The 17562-nt window shown below is 46.1% G+C and overlaps 1 protein-coding gene across 2 annotated transcripts in view; it reads left to right on the top strand.

Moving 5' to 3' along the window:
- The window catches only part of EIF4ENIF1 (eukaryotic translation initiation factor 4E nuclear import factor 1), a 52390-nt gene extending 35645 nt beyond the window's left edge, over nt 1–16745 (top strand). The window contains exons 7-19 of one of the 2 annotated variants that reach the window (XM_045289598.1): nt 490–625; nt 913–1092; nt 2165–2397; nt 5354–5425; nt 5832–6015; nt 8250–8332; nt 9607–9746; nt 11347–11431; nt 12252–12311; nt 12565–12697; nt 14669–15001; nt 15280–15444; nt 15971–16745. In XM_045289598.1, coding sequence (XP_045145533.1) covers nt 490–625; nt 913–1092; nt 2165–2397; nt 5354–5425; nt 5832–6015; nt 8250–8332; nt 9607–9746; nt 11347–11431; nt 12252–12311; nt 12565–12697; nt 14669–15001; nt 15280–15444; nt 15971–16212 — 2046 coding nt within the window. In that variant the 3' untranslated portion in view covers nt 16213–16745. The remainder of the gene's footprint in view (nt 1–489; nt 626–912; nt 1093–2164; nt 2398–5353; nt 5426–5831; nt 6016–8249; nt 8333–9606; nt 9747–11346; nt 11432–12251; nt 12312–12564; nt 12698–14668; nt 15002–15279; nt 15445–15970) is intronic. The other variant, XM_004716705.3, reaches the window with a different exon arrangement.
- The last annotated feature ends 817 nt before the right edge of the window (nt 16746–17562 follow it).

The following is a 17562-nucleotide window of genomic DNA, read 5'->3' as shown; positions in this document are numbered from 1 at the left end:
AGTTCTAGGTTGAAGTAAGAGGTTTTTTTACAGGGACCCTTTAAGGCCTAAACAAGGAATTTTGTTTATCAGCCATTCATCATTGCACTAGCTGTGGAATTCTTCACTGTGGTGCTAATTTTTATTCTGAAACTATGTCCCCGGAGAGCCCTTGGGAGCCAATGGGTTTTCTGATGAGGCACAAAGAATTTTAAAAAACCAACTTTGTGTTGTGGCAACTTCATTACTTTCCACGGTTAGAAGTACATGGTTGGGTATCCTCATGTTTGGGTTACTCGGAATGACCCAGCGCAGGAAGGGTTGGGTATCCTCATGTTTGGGTTACTCGGAATGACCCAGCGCAGGAAGGGTGCGGGTGTTTGTAAAAATATTCATGCCAATGGCCTCCAAGGAAGTTTCAAAGTGAGTGAGTGACCCTTTCCCAAGACTGGATGCTTCTTGTTCTCCTTACATAGAGACTGTCTTAGCTTGGTTTATCTTTCCCTGCAGATGATAGAAGATGTTCTAGGGGAAGGGTCCGTCTCGGCCAGCCGCTTTAGTAGGTGGTTTTCTAACCCCAGCCGATCAGGAAGCCGGTCCAGCAGTCTTGGGTCAACACCACATGAAGAACTGGAGAGACTTGCAGGTAAAACGACATCAGGTTCTACTTTGGCTGTGAACTTGACCCTTTCTGACATGATTATGTACTCAAGTATAAGCTTACCCGAATATCAGCCGAGGCACCTAATTGTACCACAAAATCTGCATTAAAAGTGTGCTGGAAAACTTGCCTTATACACGAGTATATACGGTATATTCATTAGGGGTCAATTCCAGTCAAAGGGCCTCTTGATTGTGAAAACCCTACTTTGTGTCCTCTTAATGCATTGCTTAATTGGAACCAATTAATTATGAGTATGTGTGTCACACTAGGTCTGGAGCAGGTCATCCTCTCTCCTGCACAGAACTCGGGGAATTACTTTGCTCCTATACCATCAGAAGATCATGCTGAAAATAAAGTGGATATTTTAGAAATGCTACAGAAAGCCAAAGTGGACTTAAAACCTCTTCTCTCCAGCCTTTCTGCAAATAAAGAAAAGCTTAAAGAAAGCTGTAAGTATTTATGAGCATCTGTTTTAGGTACTTGGAAAAGCTTGAATGTTCAGGCTTTTAAGCAGTTTGGTTAGCATGCTGCAATATCATCAGAAGTCGAATTTATGAGTGTTCAATGTTCGTACTAGAAGCTCATTTTATCAAATAATACCGCCTCTTTGGAGATCTGATCGCTGTTCTTCAAAGTTCATTTTCTCACTTTGAGCTTGTTTGTAATATAGTAGTGCCTCCCCAAATTCATGGTTTCAGTTACCCAAGCAAGACTAACACGATCCAAAAAGCATAGCCCAGTGCTGCAGGATTTGGATGCCTGCCCTAGACCTGAACACCATCTCCAGAGGACTCATAAGGCGCAGCTCCACGTGGACCTGGTCCTGCGGTCTCCTGTGGTTGTTAGGTGCTCTTGACACAGTTCCGGCTCATAGGGTTGCATGTACAAGGGGAAACAACGTCCCCAGTCCTGCGCCGTGTCAGTCCGTCCGTCTCGTTGAGGTTCCTCTTTCTCACGGTCCCTCTCCAGTCCAGGCCCTCCTTAGAACATAACCAAGTGAGACAGTCTCACCACCTCACTGTGAGGAGGACTCTGGCTGTGCTTCTTTACAGACAGGCTGGCTGGTTCTTTTGACTGCTGTTTCCAGGGATATTGATGGGGGGGGGGGTCTCACACATTTCATTGAAAAATAGAACGACAGGCTTTTCAAACATTTGAATGGAATTTTGGGGGGAATTTGAATGAAATTTCCCTTTTTAATCCAAATTTTGTAAACGGAGGGAAAAGAGATGGAATTTTTTCATGAGTCTTTTCAAGTTCCCTCAAAATAAAATCTAGTCATTTTAGGTTTGGTGTTTGCCACTTAATTAGAAAGTACAGAATTCTAAACTTGTTCGGGCTGAGTACTTCTAGATTTTTAACTACCTTCACTTTGTCTATTATTAATGTTAGCCTATTCTGACAGCCTTGCTTTTAGCTGTACGATAAAGTATTTGTACCTTGACCATAATGGTAGCCAGGGAGAATTTCTACCGAATTATCTTTTGTTGGACCTAATTTGGATTTTTTTCAACTTTTCAGCACATTCAGGGGTTGTGCTCTCAGTGGAAGAGGTAGAAGCAGGGCTCAAGGGCTTGAAGGTGGACCAGCACATGAAGAATTCAACTCCTTTCATGGCAGAACATTTAGAGGAGACCCTGAGTGCTGTAACAAGCAACCGGCAGCTCAGAAAGGACGGCGATATGACTGCATTCAACAAGCTAGTGAGCAGCATGAAAGCAAGCGGGACTCTGCCCTCGCAGCCCAAAGCCAGTGTGAGTGTGCGCTCAAAGCCAGCCTTTCTCCTTCCCTCCTTCTCTTCAACGCTCACCGCCACAGGGAGACCTCAGAGGTGTTCTGTCTACGCTGGGGTGCTTCAGCGCTCATTTAGTCCTTGAGACTTTCCTGTGCCCTTAATTATTGCCATGCTGTTTGCCACCAGAACAAGCCAACTTATGGTTGATATGTATGTACTGCGACGGTATAAACATTAGGTATAGAATTATCTAAAATCACTGCCTAAAAAGACATAAAAATATCTTCAAGATGATTCAGCTACATAAATTCACAATATTTTTTAATCATTTTATTGGGGACTTGTACAATTCTAATCACAATCCATACATACACCCATTGTGTCCAGCACATTTGTACATTTGTTGCCATCATCATTTTCAAAACATTTGCTTTCTACTTGAGCCTTGGTATCAGCTCCTCATTTTCCCCCTCCCTCTCCACTCCCCCTTCCCTCCCGAACCCTTGATAATTTATTAATTTTTTTTCATGTCTTAGGCTGTCTGATGTCTCCCTTCACCCACTTTTCTGTTGTCCATCCCCCGCTAATTCTCAATATTTTTATAGTAAACACACACCTTCTCTGAATACCTGGAATTGCCTGTGTTTAGATTAGATAGATGGCTGTCACACAATGTCATTTCTAAGGCATCTAAGGTGAATTTTTGAAGACAAAAACCATTCTATTAATTTAAGAATGATGAAAGTTGTGACTCCATGCATTTAAAATGTTTTTCACACGTGAAGTTGGGTTACAGCATGTGTGGGTTACAACATAGGATCTTTGACATGACTACCAGAGGTGGCTCTCAGCCACGTGCCCTATGTGTCACTATCACCATTTTTGTGGCAGCTACATTGTAGCAGATTGTCTAGTGAGCTTTGTCCTTTCCCTGCCCCTCTGGCACTTTTTTGTTTGGAAGCCGGAAGTTAGCCAAAAAGTGAATCGCAATACCTGTTGGCCTCCTTGTGCCTTGTGCCAAGGGAAGGCAGTTGAGTTTGACTTGCCTCATTTGATCAACAGTTGGTAATGGAGATTTCAACCTACCTCGCTCAGACAGCTGTGCCTTTATTCCTGGCCTTAATACTAGCAGCAACAACCATTTACAGTGAACCCTCGCCACTTCGCGCTTCGACTTCCGCGGCTTCACTCTATCGCGGTTTTTGCGTAACAGCGCATGCTCTGTCATTACTGCCACTGATTGGCTCATACTATACACGCTTGATGCCATAAATAATATAATAAATAATAAATGATAATTGTAACGTCCAAAATGTTTTACTGTATTTTCCCTTTTTCGTTTAATAAATTGGGTAATACGAGTGTAATGGTGACTAAAGGGTGTTTTTTCATGTCCTCTATGCTCTAACTACGAAAATATTTGATTTACAAATAAGGAATCCTACTTCACGGAATTTCATTTATCACGGTAGGGTCTAGAACCGATTAACCGCGATAAACGAGGGTTCACTGTACCTCAGAAAAGAGACATCTGGTTCTGAAATAGATCTTTATGTCTTTAGATCTGACCACAGTTACAAAGGAATGTCCTTGCATATTGCCCACACAAAGACCTGTTAGATAGAAATACTCTTCAGTGAAGACCAGAATATGATTGTAAAGTATTCTGGCCTTTGTGGCTTGGTAAATGGGTGCTGATTGCTAGCAAGTAGCATCTTTCTTAATATCAGTGACTAAAACAAGGGCACAAGCAGTTTGCTTCTTGAAACTTTTGAAAATGTGTGACCCTAAATTGTGAGCGTGACTATTTTGAAGTTGGGGTTTCGATGCTCTCCAGGATAGGTGGGAGGAGAATGAACCTCAAGGGGATGGCTGGTAAAACGCAAGTTGCTGTTCGTAGATAAGCACAAACCCAACTTCACCTATGAACGAAAGCAACAAGGAAATTAATGTAACAAGTGCACAGGCATTTTCCTAAACAATTGTCTGATTTGCATGCTGTTCACAAAGTCCTGGTCTCCTTCAGTGTCTTTAGTTTCTGCTGTGTATGTGTGTGTCTTTTTGTGTGTGTGCTATTTATGATCTGTCTCCATTAAGGTTTAATTACATTATGTCATCCCCAAATCGGACATATTGGTTCAGTCTAAACTCTACTTCAGTTGTAATTGTCGATGTCATCCTCCCAGTATATAGTAAGCCATGTGGTTTAAAGATAGAATTAAATGACTCTTGAAGTCCTCTCTTATTAAAATCATCAGCATTTAGTTCCATTTCCAAACGAGCAATCAAATACTTGGTAAACTTTGTTCTGTTTGTAATGCCCAAGGGAACTGGCAGAAAGCACTTCAGGCAGAGCTAAGTGGGCTCAGGGTTGGGTCCTGAAGTATATGAGAGAGTGCAAAGTTAGGAGCAGAATGCTGCTGAGTGAGGAGTAGAAGTAGAAGAATTTTGCCCTGCTTGTCAAACCCACTTTGAAACAGCTTTTTACGAAAGAACAAAGCTTAAATTCCCCGACATCTAAAACTTGAAAATGTAACAACTTTAAGTTAGACATTGCACATTGTGTACCAGGTTCTGTAGTCCCATCTGTGCACTTCAAACATTGCTAGGATTGCCTCAAATTAAAATGTAAATGATAAGATTTCCTACTTGTAGCTTCTTACAACATCGATGGTTTCCTATTGTTGATTGGGTGGTTTTGTTTTGTTTTTGCTGCCTCCTTTTTCATTGGAAACAGTAAAACAGCCCAGGATAAGACCAAGTCTGATGGCCTTTGCTCGCTCGAGTCTCTCATCCCTAGTTCATGTGGATAAGCAAGTAGAACAAGTTACTAGTTTTGTGTGACTTGAACATCGTAATGCTATTAAACGGCAGCTCCTGGGGTGGAAGTGGAGGTTGTACTTCTTGTGGCCCCCGATTCATCTAGAAATTAAGTATGTAAGAAGGTTAAAACCAGTTATCCCTTTACTTTTTAGCGAAACCTTGAAAGCCATTTGATGTCCCCTGCTGAGCTTCCAGGCCAGGCTGTCCCTAAGAACATCCTCCAGGTACTTCACAGTCTTCTAATAAGACCTTACAGTCCTGTACTCTAGGGAGTCCTTTGACTCCGTGTGGGGGTGGTCCAGATTTGGGCCTTAGAAAATGAATTCTTGCCTGGCAAGGGAGGATCTTGGCTGCATGGGATCTCAATTGGGAGGGTGGCCAAAAAAATAGGATTTCTTGTTGCAGGTTTGCAATTTCTCTGGGACATAAATATAAAGCTGTGTTTGTGGTGTTAGCCTCAAGTAAATGCTGCTCGCTGAGCTCTTGGGTACACATCTTATCCCTCAGTGGAACGTGAGGGAGGCTCATCTGTAAACGAACAAAAAAGTTACTCATCATCCATAATCACAACCTCTTGATTGGGAAGGAGAACTAGGTTTATTCACATAAATCATGCTTTTCTGCTTTCAGGAACTTCTGGGTCCACCAGTTCAGAGACCGGCTTCTTCTAATCTTCTGAGTGGCCTGATGGGGAGCTTGGAGCCTACAGCATCTTTACTGGGCCAAAGGGCACCCTCTCCTCCCTTGTCACAGGCATTTCAAACTCGAGCAGCCTCGGCAGACTACCTTCGCCCTAGAATATCTTCACCAGTGGGTAAGCAGCCTTGTGCTAAAGACCTCTTCCGCCTCTCTATTGTCTGCCTTTCCCACCCTGAGCAAAGGTTGTAGTTGTCCTGTACAACGGGCAAGGCCTTTTTTCCTTTTATGAAACATCTTTGAAGAATTTGAAAGATGTCCAGGAAAAAGGTGTTTGTAAGGTTTTTTTGTGTGTCCCCCCCCCCTCCCCCCCACTGTGGGAGAAGGTAGGTGCTTCATGTTTGTGAGGCCGGAAGACCAGTGAGAATTATCCAGCTGCCCTTCTACACTCGGATGTTCGTGTGGTCCATGGTTTCTCCCCGAGATTGCTCTAGATTGGATCTAGCACTCTAGCTATAGAATTTTGGAAATTAAATAAAAAGTTAATCTGACTTCCTAGATTTTTCCTTAAGCGTAGAGGTAAGCGGCATGCCTGTGTACCTCACTAATGAAGTTGTTGGGCACTCAACTCTGAGAGGTTATTTAAACAGACCCATGGCTACTATTTGGAGCCCTGATGGTTTCGTGGCTACATGTGCTGATAATCACAAGGGTGGAAATTCAGAAACACCAGCTGCTGTGAGGAGTAAGAAGAGGCTTTCTAGTCGTGTGAAGAGTCAGTCTCGGAAACTCACAGGGGCAGTTCTACCTGCCCTATAGGGCCCTGTAAGTCAGTCGACTCAGCGGCAGTGAGCTTTGTTTTTGATGTGCTGCCTAATTTTACTGTGGCCGAAAATAGGCACTTTTCTTTTGGTGGATGCAAGAGGACCAATGAGAATTATAATTTAAGGAGCCCTGGTGGCATAGTGGTAAACATTGGGCTGCTAACCAAAAGGCCAGCAGTTTGAAACCACCAGCCACGCTGCGAGAGAAAGAGGAGGCTTCCTGTGAAGAATAAGAGTCTCGGAAACTCACAGGGTAGTTCTGCCCTGTTCTGTAGGGTCACTGTGGGCCTACAGAATCTGTTTTAGGGTTTTTTTGGTGGTGGTTACATGTTGATCAGATGCCCACAAGGTCAGCAGTTTGAAACCACAGCTGTTGTAGGAGGAAGACCAGGCTTTCGATTCCCGTGAAGAGTCGGGGCTGCTCTGAGTCAGAATTGCCGCGGTGGCAGCGAGTTTGGTTGGAGAGTTGGCGGCCAGCACAGTGCCGGCAGAGTGGGTTGGGTTGTGAGTTGGCTTGTGAAGCTGCAAGGCCAGCAGTGCCAGCCCCCGAGCTGCTGCACGGGAGGCAGAGGGAGCTCTCCACTCGTGCGGAGAGTCTCAGTCTCCGAAACCCACGGGGTCGCTTCTGCTCTGGCCTACAGGGTCACTGGAGAGTTTGCGCCTGAACCAACTCATTGGCAATGAGTTCAGGTGTTTTCTTTTGTTCGTTTGGAGTTTGGTGTCCCTGTGGGTTAGAGGTTTTGTTTTCTGGTGTCTGGTGGCCCTGTGGTTAGGCAGGGGACTGCTTACCTCAAGGTTGTTGGTTCAAACTCCCCATGAGCTGAAGATGAAGTGTCTGCTCCTGGAACGGTTTACGTACAGTCTTGGAAACCCTGGGGAGGCTCACTCCTAGTTGGAATTGACTGGATGGCAGTGGATTTTTGTTCAGTGGCTAATTTGGAGCCCTGCTGGCACAGTGGGTAAGTGTTTAGCTGCTAGCCAGAAAGTCAGCAGCCCAATGCCACCAGCCACTCGGGAAAGGTTCTCTTTCCGTAAGGACTTAGTCTTGGAAACCTATGGTTCTGCTCCATCCTCAACAGTAGTGGATTTGGTGTGGGCTTTTGGTGGCTAATTCAGAATGTGGCATGAGAAGCACGTCCTAGAAAGTAGTCTTGGCAAAGAGACTTGTACAGAATCTCCTAGGCCTTGCTGCACCACTTTCAGCTGCCAGCTGAGCTGACCTTGGCCGGTCATCCATGCAGAGTGAGTGTTCGAAATCTCCCCAGAAAAGGGAGGCAAGTGAAGAGTGCGTGAACCGCAGAGTACCGTCTCTGCTTTGGTACCAGCCTTTCGGGTGATAACAGGTCAAGCCGCTGCCGAGAGAAGCGCTTTCTCTCCAATAGAGGTCTCCACTTCGTGGGGGGTAGAATGGGGGGGGCAGACTCACCAGCACTCGGTCAAAGTGGTTGAGACCGTGCGGCACGGCACAAGAGCCCGGGGAGTAGTCGTGGTTTCCAGAAAGAGCTGGTGTGCAGTAAAGAGCAGCAACGTGCATCAGTGATAGCGTCTCTCAGGATGACACTCACAGGTCCTGTAACTTTCCCAACAGGTTTCCCACCAGGACCACCTCCGCAGCTTCTTGGGGACCCGTTCCAAGGCATGCGCAAGCCCATGAGCCCCATCACAGTCCAGGTCAGACCATGCTCCTTCGCAAACGCAGTTTATTGCTCCCTTTCAACCTTCTTCTTGCTTGTGGGGAAGAAAATTGCTACACTGCTTGGAAGTGATTTTGAATATTTCAAATTCAGTGAAGGCTAAAAATTGCTGAGCAACTAAATACACAGTTAAGACTCCTACTCTGTGAATGGCAGCACAAGTTAGGCCTACAATAACTGAGTTCCCCAGCCGCTGCTTACTAAGACATTTACAGAAAACTGGAAAGGGCGAGGGCGGTGTTCAACTCTCTGGCTTCACAAGTGGGGGAGGAGGAGAATACAGATCGGTAGTCAAGGCCAATGCCTATGAGGCTGGGGATCAAACAGGTCTTCCAACCCTTTCACCACTGCTGACACTAACCCATCCTTCACATGGCTTTCTGTTTTTCTCTGCTGGGTACGATCCTTTGTTTCAAAAACCCCCAGAGCTCACAGACAGTACTCACAGTGAAGGGTGTATTAAAGGAGTGACAGGGTCAGGAGTGACTCCGGATACAGGTCTTCAATCAGGATAGCCTCTTAGCCAGAGTCCTGCAGGCACACCCAGCCCCTACAGCCCCTGCCTTGCTCAGGCAATGGCTACAAAGCTATTTTAGCTCTCTCAATAAATGCTCAGAGGTTCTCTACTCCACCAGAAAAGCCTCTTCCAAAGGCACTTGGTGCTAGTTCTGTGGGTGAGCAAACTGAGCTCCCCTTGATTTAGTGCAGGGACACCCCTTTGACAAGCAAGCCTTTACCCAGAGGCACTCACCGACGGTTCTCGCTCTGGGCGATGGAACGCCTGTCTCATGCCCTTGGCTCTGCTATTGTCATTTCTCTGCATCTGTGTCTTTTTCTCTGGCATCACAGCTCTGTTTCCTGAATTGAGGCTTAGTACAGGTATTTTTTGCCTATAAATGGGCCCACTCTTGGTACTTCTTTTTTGATTTTAGTGCCATCTCCCTTTCTGCCTCTGCGATGGCACATTTGCCATCTTGCTATGTTTAAAAACTGACCAGTCCCTTTCTTAGGGTTCCATATACCTTATTTGCATGATCCCACCCCACAAATGTGCCGTGTATTTTGTCTACATTGGCAAGCTGCCTAATCCTCTTGGTGGGCCCCAGCCCCAGCCCCAGCACCCCACATGTGTATAGTTCTCATGTCAGTCATGTAGTGGGAATGATAAAGACTGACTGGAAGTAGAGTGTGCAGAGGAGCATGTTGACTGTCTCATTCTGCTGACCCTCCGCTCCTGCTTCTGTTTATCAGATGAGCCAGTTGGAGTTGCAACAGGCCGCTCTGGAGGGGCTGGCCTTGCCACATGACCTTGCAATGCAGACAGCAAACTTCTACCAGCCTGGTTTTGGCAAACCACAAGTGGACAGAACCAGAGATGGATACAGAAACAGGTAAGTCGTTGATCTTACCCAGGTTGGGATTAGTTTAAGAGGTTTCCTCAGATGTGCAAAACAGTGTAGCCCTGTACCAGCGGTTCTCAACCTGTGGGTCGTAATTCCTTTGGGAGTTGAACAGCCCTTTCACACGGGTCGCCTAAGACCATTGGAAAACACATAAATATTTCACAATATATAATTACATATTGTTTTGTGATGAATCACTGTGCTTTAATTATGTTCAATTTGTAACAATGAAAATAGATCCTGCGCATCAGATATTTACATTACAATTCATAACAGTAGCAAGATGACAGTTATAAAGTAGCAATGAAAAGAATGTTATGGTTGGGGGTCCCCACCACATGAGGAAGTGTATGCAAGGGTCGTGGCGTGAGGAAGGCGGAGAAGCACTGCTCCAGCTGTCTGCCGTGCGCCCACCCTCATCGTTGCCAGGACAGCATGGATACACCCACAGCCACAGGTGTGCAGTCTCCAAACCGGCCTTTTTGCTAAGAGAAACTGCCCCTTTGAGTTTCTGAGACTTTAATTGTACGGGAGTAGAAAGCCTCATCTTTCTCCCAGTCTCTCTACAGGCGGGGATTTTTGTCTTGTCTTGTTCGATACTTTACCCCCACACCAAGTATAACGCATAGTAGGTGCTCAGTTATCTGTTTACCAGAGTGAACGGGTGGCAGGTCATGCGGGGACCCAGATTAAGGGGTTCACTTCTTGTTTGCTTAGCATGTCACTGATCTGTGTGCTGTCCACATCCCCCTCAGAGTGGAGCATTGGGGCTTACTTAGTCTGGTGCAGATTAGGAAGAAGCCAGGCGTTTAGGACACCCATATGCTGCTGCGTTAGCTTCCAGAATCAGCAACTCCACTTAGACTTAAGTGTTTGTGGCACAGGGTTTGACTTCACTGGAGTGCAGTCAGGCTGTCATTTAGCCAGTGACCCAAACAGGTCTTTCTCCTACACCTTCTAGATTAACGAAGAATATGTATCATTGTGGGGCGGGAGGCCACGAGTCAGTTCTTCTTTCCCTGTTGTTTCCGAGGCTTAAGTCAGCCTGTGTGTAGAGTAAGAACGGGGGAGAGTATTACGTATAATGCAGCCCTGAGACCACGGGAACTCTTGGTTCTCTTTAGATTTGAACCACAGATCGTCAGTTCTATGGCAGATGCTCCTTGCCCTCTGGTGGAGTGCAGGAAACTCTTTCCTGTTCCTTCTACTTGAGTCGCTAAGCTCCATCCTGTAGCTTCTTGTTGCTCAGGCCCAGCTTAAACTGTATCGTTTTTCTGAGAAGCCTCCCAATTTCTTCAGTAGCGTATCCCGTCATTCCCTCAGGCCTTCCTTTCCCCCACTCTGCCTAGTTGGTGCCCACTACCATGGTTTGCCCGGAGCTGGTAAGTATCTCCTACACTGGACTGAGAGCTCTTGGGAAGAGTGGAACTTTGTTTCATTAAGTGTTGCTACCTCTTGGAGCTGAAAGTAAGCTGGATAAGGAGAGGTGTTGAATCCCTACGTTGACTTTAAGTACCATTTGGTTTTAGGTCAAGGACGTAAGATTTGAGCAGCTTGGTGATCAGATTGATGCTTGCTTTCTTCACAGGCAACAGCGAGTGACCAAGTCGCCAGCAAACATGCATCAAGGGAATTCCTCTTCCCCTGCTCCCTCGGCCTCCGTCACAAGCATGGTCAGTGACCTTTAGATTCCTCCTGGTATGGTTACACCTACAATAGACCACTTGACCAAGATGCCCTTGAGGACCTCCTCCTCCGTAGCTCCCTATTTGTTATGGACTCCCCTTTCCAGACAGCCTGTTCGGAGTCTACTAAAGCCCCTGTACTAGGGAACGTGTGTCCCAGTGGGCAGGCGACCGTGGCCAGGGCACACAAGCTGATGGAGCATGTTCAGACAAATGGACAGTCGCTTTGCAGGGAAGACAAGGGTAAAGGACAGGAGGCGAGGCTAGAAAGGATAACTGGGGTAGGACCGTGGTGAGTTCAGTAGAACATGCTGGGGGGTTGACATATATTCAGATATGTGGGCTATGGCGGACAGAAGGGTTTGAGTCATTTTGGTGGCATGTCTGGTTTTACCACTGGCTCATGTATCAGTACCATGAAACACAGGTGTACTCTCCACAGAATGTTGGCATCTAGTGGAGGCTGACAGATAAGTGTACTGTGTGCTTAGAGAATCTCAAATGGGCCTTCTCACCAACTACCTTGAAGCAGTCTCTAGAAGTCGCTTTCAATTCCTAATTCATACCTTTCTCTTGTCATCCAGGACTCATAGAAAAAGGCGCATGCAGAATAAAATTGTCTAAAATGTGTAGACAGTAAAGAGATGGGAAATATCCCCGAAACAGTGAATCCTAAAGGCTAAGGAGACCATTAACCTAATGTGAATTTTCTGATAGTCAAGTCGAAAGGGAGCCATCAGGAAGTAGGGAGTACGTTAGGGTTTGAAGTTGTCTCTGAAATGTCCTTTCCCAAATGTCCTAACGCCAGGCCGGGAAAACGGCTGAGACAAAGGCTGCATCAGCAGGTCCACCACCACCACAGACACAGGTAGGCTGAAGCTTTGAGCTTTAACTACCTTTGTTCTAGAGCTAAATCTAGGTTTTGATCAAAGTAACCCGGGAGCCTTCCTCTTGGTCCCAGACTGCTGCTTCTAGCCACAAGAGACCAGACTGTTGGCGTGGGCCTCTGCTACCATGTAGCAAACATGGGGCATTTCAACTGAGCAGCTTGGCCGTTGAATTCTGGATGGAGTAGGAAAGGCACTTGGCGAATGTGTTGATGCTGATTGTTTTCTCTGCAGCTTTCTCCCTCCTTCACCCCTACCTCGGTGATTCGAAAGATGTTCGAGAGCAAAGAGAAAAGCAAGGAGGAGCCTGCCTCTGGGAAAGCCGCTCTTGGTGACCATAAAGAGGGCACTCAGGAGGCCAGTGAAGGTACTGCAGTGTTTGAGGGGCTCCCTGAGAACGGGGCGACGGAGAGCGCACGGGCTTGACTTGATTCTCCGCAGAGGCGAGGGCAGCCCTGACAGTGGGCCGCGTCGGGCCACTTGTTTGCAGTTGCTCCTGTGAGGTGCCCGTGAGCTGGCTCCAACTCATAGTGACTCTTAACACAGAACAGACCCTGCCTGGCCCTGCACCATCCGCCCGTTCCTCGTGTGAGCCCATCGTTGTTTTCCACCAAGTGGCCTCCCGATACCCTGTCCAAAGCACGCGAGGCAGTCTCACCATCCTCACTTCTGAGATGGTCCTTTTTCCAGATAGTCATTAGTTCTTCTGGCGATCCACAGTACTTTCAGTGTTCTTAGCCAACAAAATAATTCAGATGCACCGATTCTTCTGTGGTGTCCTTTCACATGTATATAAGGTGATTGGGTCAGGCATACCTTAGTCCTTAAAAGTTGCATCCTTGCTCATCAAATGTCTTTTTAAAATCTTTTTAGCAGATATGCCCAAAGTTAATATGTTACTTGATTTCTTGGCTGATACCTCATGAACACCGGTTATGGATCCCAGTACAATGAAATCCTTGGCAACTTCAGGCCTTTCTCCATTTACCATGTCTACTAATTCCGTTGTAAGGATTTTTTTAAAAAATCATTTTTCTGGGGGCTCATACAACTCTTATCACAATCCATACATACATCCATTGTGTCAAGCACATCTGTACATGTGCTTCCATCATCATTTTCAAAGCATTTTCTTTCTACACGAGCCCTTGGTGTCAACTTCTCATTTCCCCGCCTCCCTCTTCCACCCCATTGTAAGGAATTTTATTTGCTTTACTTTGAGCTGTAAACCACACTGAAGGCTGCAGTCTTTGATCATCAAGTTCTCATTCTTAAGCAAGGTTTCGTCATCTGCATATTGCCTTCTTGTAATCTTCTTAGATTACTTGTTCAGCACACAGATTAAGTATGGTGAAAGGATACAAACCCAAGGCACACCTTTCCCGAGTTCAAGCCACACAGTATTAATTATTGTCCCTTGTTAGGTTTGGACGACTGCCTCTTGGTCTGTGTACAATTTCCCCATGAACACAATCACGTGTTCTGAAATTCCCATTCTTTTCAACATTATCCGTAACTTAGGAGCTACAGTTAATTGTTGAGCTATTCAAAATTCTGACCAATCTTAGAGTGCTAATACCCAGGAAGACTAAGATTTACTTTATATCCTTGTTGCTTAAACTTTTGAGTTATTACACTTATTTTTCAAAGTGCTAGAGTTCTGGGCTGTGGAGAGACGTGCAGCAGTTTAAGTTTTAGGGAGTACGTGTCGGAGGAGGCCTCTTAGAGGATAGAGAAAGTGTGAGAGGGGCTTTTAGGAGCCACACTTGGACATGGGGACACAGCTCTACCAGGTCTTACCCAGGATGGGCACAGATAGGTACAAGCTTTTGCCATTGTTGAGGCTTCTGGAAAAGGAGATCTGTTGGTTATAACAGGTATTTCAGGTTTTCCCACCAGACCCTGACTGCTGGTTAAAGTTTCTGTCGATAATTTGCATTATTTTATACACATAGGATTTTCATAAGCTAAAGGCATGTAGGAGCCCTGGTGGCTGACAAATCTGGCAAGTGGGGGGGCCACCTGAGTTAGACCACTAGACCCGGATAGCCCAGGGTCACTTTATCCATAACTAATCTGGGTTAAAAAGATGGTAAGTATAAAGGCTTGAGGTTTTTTTTTTAAAGTTTTGGCTTTTAGAACATCCAGGCCTAAGGATTTTCTAGAATGTAGCAAAAATACTATTCCAGCAAGGACAATCAGTGATGACCCCTGGCATCCCGTTGAAGGGATCAAGTAAGAATTGTGAGTTTTTTAAGAAATGAGGTTTGCTATACCCGGAGGCCAAGTGTTAGAATTGGTTTGCCAAAATGAAAATATTCTGTCCGGTTCCTTACAGACAACCTGCTGTCATCCAACCCCATGTCCAGTGCTGATCGAGACTCTTCTCCCACGACAAATCCCAAGATGTCAACGTTGCAGCGGTCTTCCTGCTCTACCCCTCTGTCCCAAACCAACCGTTACACCAAAGAACAAGATTATCGACCTAAAGCAGCCGGGAGGAAAACACCCACCTTGGCCTCCCCAGTTCCAGGAGCACCTTTTCTCCGCCCTGTCCACCAAGTCCCCCTGGTCCCCCATGTACCAATCGTTCGACCTGCTCACCAGCTTCACCCAGGCCTGGTCCAAAGGATGCATATTCAACAGCATCTTCCAAGTTTGCTCCAAGCTGGTAAGTTTCTGACCAGGCCTGGCTTGGACATAGGTGTGTGGACCGGCACTAGACTGAAAGGGGTTTTAATCCTCAGAAAAGTAATGTTGTATTCTTCTATGTCATCTAGTGGGCAGTGGGTCCAGCCCAATCCATTCTTTTGTTAATTAAGATTAGGTACCTAGCTCAAGCATTCTCGATTCTTAAATAAACCTTTGACTCGGCAAAACTGTACATTCAAGCTTGAAAATAATTGGAAGACTAAGATCACTCAGCAGTTTCTTTTATCTGCCTAATAGGTATGCTTCCACCAGGGATGGACCTGACGCATTTACAGGGTATATCTGGCCCAATCCTGGGTCAGCCTTTTTACCCTTTACCCGCTGCTAATCACCCTCTACTAAACCCTCGTCCCGGGACACCTCTGCATCTGGCAATGATGCAGCAGCAGTTACAGCGCTCAGGTGAGCTCACGAAGGGGCTACCTAGGCTGGAAGCTTTCGGAACAGTTCTAATGGAGGGCTGGAGTGACGTGAACATCTTCCGTGATTTCTAGTAAGAGGTCTGTAACCAGAGAATTGCATGGAGCCCCACCTCAGTGAGATACTGAGCATTCTTGTCTTTTCGAGGGTGGTAGTTAAAAAGAAAAAGGAGGCGGGCTGGTAATAAAGGCGTGGATATAGACACTGGCTTTCTTCGTCCTTTGCTTGAGAGGCTAAGAGTCCCTTAAACGAGGGCCAGCAGATGTTCTCCCACGCTAGGTGTTCTACCACCCAGGATGTGGTCCTAAGTAATCAACATGGATTCTGAGTAGCTTAGCTTTCCATGGAACTTTTTCTGATTATATTTCAAAGCAATTTCCTAAAACGATCATAGAAAAAATTTCCTTGGTGGGTGAGGGTTTCCATGTAGGGTTTTAAAAAAAAGCAGGCTGTAATAAAGAGCCTACTATTCCTTCATGTTGTGATCATCTTTCCTCTTTATCCCTAGTTCTGCATCCTCCAGGCTCCGGGTCTCAAGCAGCTGCTGTTAGCGTTCCCGTAACCCCCCAGAATGTGCCCAGCAGGTCGGGCCTGCCCCACGTGCACCCCCAGCTGGAGCACCGCCCTAGCCAGAGGAGCAGCTCTCCGGTGGGCCTTGCCAAGTGGTTTGGCTCAGATGTGCTGCAGCAACCCTTGCCTTCTATGCCTGCCAAAGTCATCAGTGTAGACGAGCTGGAGTACCGACCGTGAGCCGGCCAGGCCTGCACGCCGAAGCCTGGACCTGCGCTGGCAGTCACGTCAGGACTCTGCTCATCACGTCGGGTTGGTGTATTGGCTTTTACTGTGGCACACTCTGGCGAAGCTGTTTGAGGGCCTTTGGAGTGCCCATGCATCCAGGGTGCTCTACATTATGGTAGAAGGATCTCAGAACCAATCGCGAGGAGCCTGCGGTCTGAATACAGGAGGCAGCACTGTCTGGATCCTACTAACAGTCTTTCTTTTTTGTAAGATATGTGAATGAAGTGTTGGTGCCCTCACCAAGAGGGTGGCACCTAAGGGTTCTAAGGAAATAAATGTATAGACCCTTATGTACAGACTTGTGTATAAACAACTTTTGTATATACATATAGGATAGCTTTTTTGAACTTATACAGCTGTACATAAAAGTAGCTGATACTAGTTAAGCCTGTGTCAAAGTTGGATTTTTTTTTTCCACTTGTACATTTGGGACTTTTTTTTCCCCTTGGTTGATTAAAGTTGCATATGCTAAGTGTGTGAATGAAGTAAACGGCAACATTGTGTTTTATTTGCTCTTCTTCCATGTCTCCAGCCCGCTCTTCCTAACAGTAAGGCTTGGTAAATCCCTTGTGCATTAATCAGAGCAGCTCTAATTTTTCTTAAGAATTCAACGTTTTACATGGAGTTGAACTCTTCTCTCAAGAGCCCAGTGGGTCTGATGTAAGCTTACACTGAGCTGACCCCATAGATGCCGTGGTAATAACATGCAGTTCCCAATAAGGAATACAAATTTTCTCATTGGTGAATCATAAAAGAGAGGCCTTTCCCCCTCTTCCAACCCCATTTGCAAATCCAACAGCAAATCACATTGTGGGCAGAATCTTGCTGGCACTGTTTCCCAAGCTCAAATCCAAGGGCCACAGAATTACTTCAGTCTGTTCATCTTTTTCTATGGTCTGTTACCCTTGTGTATCATTCTTCGGCTCACGTTGCTGGCTTTTCATTGTTCACCTAAGTCCATAAAAAGCACTGGAGAAAAGTCTACCTGAGTACTGTAGGCTCTGCAGTTCCCTTCCCTGACGGAAGGTCAATTCCTGCTTCTCCTCACGCCTGAGTTCTTGATTTGTCCATTTAAGGTCACAGAACGCCCTCTAACACCCAAGGTAAAGAGCAAGGTAGGCTTTGACGACAAGCATAAAAGCCAAGTTTTGAGTGGGGGGTGGGGGTGGGGCTGGCCACCCTGAACTACACCCCAGCAACACAAGGTAAGTCCACCTTTAGGCAAAAAAAGGCTTTGTGGATTGAGCATAAGGTCACTTTCTACCTAGTAGTTCTCTTTCAAGTTTATTAGGACCCCACCCC

Source organism: Echinops telfairi, unplaced genomic scaffold, assembly GCF_000313985.2.
Source record: "Echinops telfairi isolate 266 unplaced genomic scaffold, ASM31398v2 ScPeMD7_29;HRSCAF=101, whole genome shotgun sequence".
NCBI lineage: Eukaryota > Metazoa > Chordata > Mammalia > Afrosoricida > Tenrecidae > Echinops > Echinops telfairi.
This window is presented reverse-complemented; position numbering and strand designations above follow the sequence as displayed.